Source organism: Saccostrea cucullata, unplaced genomic scaffold (genome assembly GCF_032062105.1).
Source record: "Saccostrea cucullata isolate Sc308-1 unplaced genomic scaffold, CSIRO_AGI_Scuc_v1 ctg5969, whole genome shotgun sequence".
Classification (NCBI taxonomy): domain Eukaryota; kingdom Metazoa; phylum Mollusca; class Bivalvia; order Ostreida; family Ostreidae; genus Saccostrea; species Saccostrea cuccullata.
In genome coordinates, this window is record NW_026929298.1 from 20,287 (window position 1) to 28,400 (window position 8,114).

Below are 8,114 nucleotides of genomic sequence, written 5' to 3' on the forward strand. Positions count from 1 at the left end.
ATATACACCTCCCAACCCTTTATACTCGTCTCTACAAGTGATAAACTCGCTTGATTAAAATTATTTGTCATATTGCAGAAAATTCACTTCTAACGACTCTTAGTTATTGTCTGAAGAGACAACTATAAATGGTTGAAAGGTGGATAAGAAACAGAGGCGTAGTCACAAATTTAAAGGGGGGGGGGGGCTCAAGTCCAGAAATTCTTTGACAAGAAAAAAAAATTGAAAGTTCCCCAAACTCAAAAATTCTATTTCGTGGGGGGGGGGGGGGGGGGGGGGGGGGGGGAGTCCAGAAATTCTTTGACAAGCAAAATAAAAAAAATAAAAAAGAAAGGGAAGTTCACCAAACTCGAAAATCCCCATTTCGTGGGGGTTGGGGGGAGGTAGCCAACTTTTTCTTCAAAGGCTTTGTTCTTCGTTAAAAAGTGGGGGGGGGGGCACAGACATACTCTTGCCCCCCCCAGATCCGAAAGTGGGGGGGGGGTAGTGCCCCGGCTGCACCCCTGTGACTACGCCTTTGAAAAAAAGACAAATATATAAAATCATAACGCTACAGATCTGCAGCTAGATGAGATGTTGACCATTCCTTCAATTAAAAGAAAATGTCTGCTTTAAAAGTTTATTTTCTCGCAATTTTTGCATATCTTCAATTGTACATGGGCGTAGCAACGGGTGGCGGGGGGCAGGGGGGCGCCCCCCACTTTTTTCCCAACCTTACTGTTACCGTAGGAATTAATTGAAAATCTGGTTGTTGCCCCCCCCCCCCCTTTTTAGACTTTTTAAGTGATGTACCAAAAATGAAGCATTAAAATTGGTACGGAAAGTAGTTGACACTGAGAAAAAGCCCCCCCCCCCCCCCCCCCCGAAATAGGATTTCATATTTTGGGCAAACTTTTTTTTTTGCTTGTCAACTTTTACAGGTAAGTATAAAAAAATTTTCTCTGGCTGCACTCCCCCCCCTCACTTTCAAAAACGATGCTACACCACTGTTGCATGAAGTCACCCGTCGTTAAAACTTAGAAAAACCTGAACTGAACATACAAGGTACACGTGTATAGTTCATTTTATAATAAACGTCTAAAAAATTAAGGGAGAAAATATTTCAAAGACTTTTCGTATAGACAAAAATATGATGGATATATACAAAGCTGGATATAAAAGATAGACAGGATGACTCTAAAGTTCATTTTCATTGGTTTAATGACCATATACGGTAACTATTGTTAATAACACCACTTAATTTTAATTTAATCGTACTCTCTACATAGGTTGATATTTAGATAGCTGAGGTATTTAAATCATGTGACCTGGTAACAGGTAAATATTTAGAACAAAGACCAGGAAGTAAATTGTGATGTACGGGATTATCAGGGAGGCCATGTTGGATTTAGAGGTGAGGCTATATTATATTAAGAAAATTTAACTTGCTGCAAAACATTTCCAGATATCATTTTTGATCTCAAGTCTAGTACAATAGTACGTATAATACATAAGATAAATTGCATGAGAGGGCAACTTTAGATAGATTAGATAAATTATATTTATTAACTACATGAACTGTTTTGACTGTTATCTAAAACTTTTTCCTGATTTTTTTAATCAAAAATAAGAAAAGTTTACATGCCAAAACGCCAATACGCTACAAATAGATCCTTCCTGTTAATTCTAAACCTACACTGTCTATTAATTTCTCTAACAAAACAACTCATATATTGTATTTATTCAAAATTGTTTAATATTTCTGTAGTCAGTGACCCAATTAAGCCCCCAGTGATGGACCCCCTGGACAGAGCTCAAGTACTCCTCCTCTGTGACCTGTGTCAAACAGCTGCATTACAGAGTCATTGTGAACTTTGTCAGATTAACCTGTGTAAGGCTTGTGTAGGAGAGCATCTGTCTGATTCATCTAAAAGACACAAAGTTGTTCCATACAAACACAGAACTACTACTCCTAACCTTAACTACCCAAAATGTCCAAACCACACCGAGAAACATTGTGAACTTTACTGTGAGAAATGTGACATCCCTGTCTGTTCTACCTGCATCTCCTCGGGGAAACATCATGGTCATGAATTCAAAGATATCTTGCAGAAACCAAGCTTTATGAAAGAAATTTTTAAGACGGATCTGAAAGAACTAGAAAAAAGAATATTACCTACTTATGAAGAAATTTCATCAGATCTACACTCTGAAAAAGTAAAGTTGGAAAAGCATTATGAGAAACTGACATCAGCTGTCACCAAACAAGGAGAAGACTGGCACAGAGAAATTAACATCATTGTCAACAAACAGAAATCTGAAATTAATGAGATGAAAACTAAACACCTGACTGCTCTAAATAAACATGAAAAAGGAATCAAACAGATTACTTCTGATGTAAAAAAAAGCATACATGTTCGGAGGAAAATACTGGACTCCAATGATGTCTCCCTAACCTCTGGGTACAAATCTAGAAATGCTGAATTCAGAAGTTTACCTCCTAAAGTCAATGTGTCATTACCAAGTTATTCTCCTCATCAGATCAACACAGAACAGCTCCATCAAATGTTTGGTTCTCTGTCAGCATTATCCATTACAACAGAAGAACATGGCTACACAATGAAGGCACCAGAAGCTGTATCCTGTCCTCCAGTCAAACCACTGCTTGATGAACCAGAGATCATCACCACCATAGACACTGGGTATAACAGTCTACGCAGTGTTACCTGTCTCAGTGATGAAGAAATCTGGACAGGTGGAGGAGACAAAATCATGAAACTCTACAACCTCCAGGGCAAACTACTGAAGTCAATCCAAACCAAGTCTGGAAACTGGCTACGTGACATAGCAGTGACAAGAAGTGGAGACCTAGTTTATACTGACCCTAATACAAGAACTGTAAACATAGTGAAGAATGAACAGATACAGAAAGTGATCAGACTACAGGGGTGGAGACCTTACTATGTCTGTAGTACCTCCTCTGGTGACCTCCTGGTTACCATGGTCAGTGATGATGATAAACAATCAAAAGTTGTCCGCTACTCTGGCTCCACAGAGAAACAAACCATTCAGTTTGATAGTGAAGGTAAACCTTTGTATTCATCTGGTTACGTATACAGTAAATACATCAGTGAGAATAAAAACATGGATATCTGTGTCGCTGACCTTGGATCCAGTGCAGTAGTGGTGGTCAATCAGGCAGGAAAACTCCGATTTAGTTACACTGGTCATCCCTCTACTACCAAGGGATCATTTAATCCAGTTGACATCACAACAGACAGCCAGAGTCAGATCCTGACAGCAGACAGTGGTAACAACTGTATCCACATCCTAGATCAGGATGGACATTTCCTCCGTTACATTGATAACTGTGATCTACAGAATCCATGGGGTTTATGTGTAGACACCAGAGACAACCTCTTTGTGACCGAGTTGGCCAGTGGTAAAGTGAAGAAAATCAAATACATGTAAAACATTGTATTTTAAATAATGACTTATTTGTGAGAGAGACTATATTTTTCCAAAATCACAAGAATACATGTATGTAGTTTGATTCAGGTTCACTTTCTCGTGTTCATATGTTTGGGTAAAATAATTTAAAAAAATAATATCATCAATAAGGTATAAAATATAAATTATAATTCATAAACAATTTTGAAACGACTGCTCAATAAAAACCCAACATTAGAAGAAACTTTCAATATCTCATGAAAATATACTATTTCCTGTGATTTCATCAATTTTCGTTGCCATCATGGATTTTGTAAAAAAGACGTTTTCAAGGATACACAATTTTGAGGACTAAATCATTGCCTATACAAATAAATATTGTATTTCTCAATTGAAAGAACATTGAATTTTGTGGATCTGCTCAACAACAAATTCCTCAAAAATTGGTGCTCAAAAAATATTGATAAAACCACAGTACATTTGTGAGCATGACGAAAGAAAAAATATTATTCTGTACATTTTTATCAATTTGACCCTCTAGCTATTATGCACTGCACACTGTGGAGTTCTGATTATACTGGACTAGATTAATATGCCCTTTGATCTAAAATAAATCTAAATCCTTTTAATCTATAGTTATATGTTACTTAAAATAAAATAATTAAACACTTTATTAGAATTTTTTCTTGGACACATTGGACACAAAATAACGCAGGGTTTGACTGTGTATGTAATCCCAAAACAATCACAAGATATCTGATTCAGAAACTTTTCATCGTAGATGTTTTCATTTTATTTTTAATTCATATACATTTTGAATTACATGGACAAAAATAATTTCAACAGATATTAAAAGGTCAAGTTCCATGCAATATCAGCTCAATAAATCCATAATTATAGTCAATAGAACTTAGCATTAAAAAGTCATATCAAATTTTATAGACAACAATCATTTCACTATAGCGAGCCACCTGTGCTTGTTTTTGCTCCCCGTGTTGAGCCTCAGTAGTCTTCTTACTCTCCTTATGAGGGCCTCCACAAAGCTGTAGTGGGTCTTGGACTTACAGTATTCCTAAACAAACCATGGTTTATATACATGTAAATCCAAAGACATTTTTCATAATAAAGTGATGAATTAAGCATAGCTCAATAACAGTACATTGTATTTCTCAATTTGAAAGTATTCAGTATTATAAAATGCCATTTGGATTAAGTTGTACTGTTATCATATGGCATAAAATCTGCTCATTCTAAAGTCCCATAGGATGAGCAAATATCCATTAATCATCTAATCTCATCATCTAAAGCTGGCTGGAGGAAAGGGATGAACAAAACAAGTATACTTTTTATTTATGGTTATGGGAGGGATCGAGATAAATGTGAACCATGGCAGGATAGATAAACCACTTTTAAGGTGGAGATTATATCTTAAGATGGGCCAGGGGAAAGGTTTGGCTGAAATAATTGTCTGTGGGTGAAAGGTCAACTACGGTGGTGGTTGGACTGAAAAGGGGCCGGGGGATGAATCATTCGATCTTTTTTAAATGTTGACTGTGAGAGAGATATGAATTAATTTATTTTTTTTTCTTTATATAATTTTTTGTTCATCTTTTTAGATTAAACTCAGGTGACCTATTGCCATCTGTTTTCATCTGTCGTCGTGCGTCGTTCGTCGTGTTAACATTTGAACATTTTTAGCTTCTTCTCTGCAACCACTGAACCAATTTCAACCAAATTTGGCACAAAGCATCCTTTGGTAAAGGCAAACAAAAATTGTGAATTTCATGATCCCTACCCCCTGTGGCCTGGGGGTGGGGGCCAATACCACTAAAATTAATGCAATTTTTAAAAATCTTTTTTACTTCTGGACATCAAGCAGTCAAACGTACTGTTTGCATGATTGTAATCAGCATTGAGTCCTTCACCAAAATTGTGAAATGCATGGCCCTGGGGTCAGGGGTACTTGTGCTAGGGAGGGGCTAAATAAGTATATAGTGAAAATGCATTATTTCTTTGAAAATCTTCTTCTCTGGTCCTGGGTATTTAAAAATAAACTAATTGAGTACATAGTTATAATGAGCAAGAGTGCCTCTACCAAAATTGTGAATTTTATGGCCCCAGGGTCAGGGGTTCTGGAGTTAGGGTGGGGCTCTATTGATTATATAGAGAAAAAACATGAATTCTTTGAAAATCTTCTTCTTTGCTCCTAGGTTTTAAAAAAACTAAGTACATAGTTATAATGAGCAAGAGGGCCTCTACCAAAATTGTGAATTTTATGGCCCCAGGGTCAGGGGTTCTGGTGTTAGGGCGGGGCTCTATTGATTATGTGGAGAAAATACAAGAATTCTTTGAAAATCTTCTTCTCTGCTCCTACATTTTATATAAACTAACTAAGTACATAGTTATGATGAGCAAGAGTGCCTCTACCAAAATTGTGAACATTATGGCACCAGGGTCAGGGGTTCTGGTGTTGGAGGGGGGGCTATAATGATTATACATGTATAGTGAAAAAAAACATTAAATCTTTGAATATTTTCTTCTTTGCACCTAGGTTTTAAGCAGATAAACTACCTATATAGTATGAGCAAGGGCCCTAATCTTCAAGAATTGTAAATTTCAAGGCCCCACGGTCACTTGTACCATAGAGGGGGTGGGGGCTGTACTTATATACTGAAAATGAATGAATTGTTTGAAATGTGCTCCTTGGTATTAATCAAATTTTTTTGAAAATCATGAATGCCTTTCCAAAAATTGTACAATGTGTGGATCAAGGCCTAAGAGTCAAGGGTTCATGTGTGGTAGCTGCACTACTCATTATTGCTGAATATTACTGATTTGTTGAAATGCATTTTTTGTTCCCTTAACCTGTCTATGGTAACCAAACTAAGGAACTGCTAAGTGTATAGTTATGATGACCAAATTGTAAATGCTATAGCATCTGGCTTAAAACATAGATCAAATTCAATCACTGGAAAGTTGTTGAATAATGCCCAGGTGACCTATAAGGCCCATGGGCCCCTTGTTTCTCTACATTTGGAATATCTGTCCTTTCACTACCTGGTCTATCTTCTGTACCTTTTGGAGGTGTGAGTCATGTATAGCAGAGTTTGCTGTCTGTTTCAGTGTCATATCTTCACTGGTCACCCCCATCATAAGTTGTTTGTCAATTCCCATATCGAAAATAAATATAAAAATAATAGATTAAAATAATACAAAAAAAATACAAAAAAAGTATATTTTTAATGACCAAATTTGGAACCCTTTTTATCTTGGTTCCAAATTAGGTCAAAAATAATACACTTTCTTTGAAATGAAACACAAAAAAATATATTTTTAATATACTTTATTTCTCAGTAAAAATACAAAAATAATACACTTGATGTATTTTTTCTGTATTAAATCCTTATCCAAAGTACAAAAATAATACAATTTACAGAAGAACTAAAAAATACAAAAATAATATAAAATGTATTAATTTTGTATCAGTCTATTATTTCTGTATTATTTGGAGCACCTTGAAAAAAAAAATAGGAAAATAATACAAAATGTATTAATTTTGTATCAGTCTATTATTTCTGTATTATTTGGAGCACCTTGAAAAAAAATAGGAAAATAATACAAAATGTATTAATTTTGTATCAGTCTATTATTTCTGTATTATTTGGAGCACCTTGAAAAAAAATAGGAAAATAATACAAAATGTATTAATTTTGTATCAGTCTATTATTTCTGTATTATTTGGAGCACCTTGAAAAAAAAATAGGAAAATAATACAAAATGTATTAATTTTGTATCAGTCTATTATTTCTGTATTATTTGGAGCACCTTGAAAAAAAAAATAGGAAAATAATACAAAATGTATTAATTTTGTATCAGTCTATTATTTCTGTATTATTTGGAGCACCTTGAAAAAAAAAATAGGAAAATAATGCAAAATGTATTAATTTTGTATCAGTCTATTATTTCTGTATTAAAATCGAATTAAAACAAAAAAAATCTAAATATAATACATTCTGAAAGATACAAAAAAAAATACATTTATGAGTTCAAAAAAGGTACAAGAATGATAGACAAAAAGTACATACTAAAAAAGCTTTAAATAATACAAAGCAGTGCCTAGAAAAGTACTAAAAACGTGAAAGACTTCTTCCTTCTTAAATGCAGCTTTCAATCAGATTTTAAAGAGAAATGGCTTAACTTTAGATTACTGATTTAGTTACTTTTTGTGCAATAATCTTGATCTTTTCTGTCTTACATACAGTATTCACTCTTCAATTGTCCTCATTTCTAAGTCATGTTTTATCAATCTTATTGTCTTTGAAAATTGTACATTTATAATGAGATATGAATTCAAAAGTCTAGATCTTCTCTCTGCTTTGGGGTTTCTTTTGCACAGCACTTTATTGAAGAAATACATCTCCAGTTTTCTCACTGTCATCCTGCTTGGTCCTGCATAATCTTAGACTACAAAATAGAATATCAAAATATACTGTCTGGGGTATATCAAAAATAGATGCACAGACACACACAAAAAAGAAATCTTCACATGATTAGCTGATATTGTCATTTGTCAATGTTACACACCTGTAATGCTTCAAGGGGTAGGGTGGGAGGGGGGTGGGTGGGGGGTGTCTTATTCCTCTATAACTAATCAGCTTTTCTTCTTTGGCTCTGCAGAGGCACTC

The 8,114-nt window shown here is 34.9% G+C and overlaps 1 protein-coding gene across 1 annotated transcript; it reads left to right on the forward strand.

Moving 5' to 3' along the window:
- Positions 1-1,282: 1,282 nt before the first annotated feature.
- On the forward strand, positions 1,283-4,100 carry LOC134280379 (uncharacterized). Its single transcript, XM_062762787.1, has 2 exons — positions 1,283-1,393; positions 1,752-4,100. Exon 2 carries the CDS (start codon positions 1,774-1,776, stop codon positions 3,448-3,450), a length of 1,677 nt encoding a protein of 558 aa, XP_062618771.1. The 5' UTR covers positions 1,283-1,393; positions 1,752-1,773; the 3' UTR covers positions 3,451-4,100.
- The last annotated feature ends 4,014 nt before the right edge of the window (positions 4,101-8,114 follow it).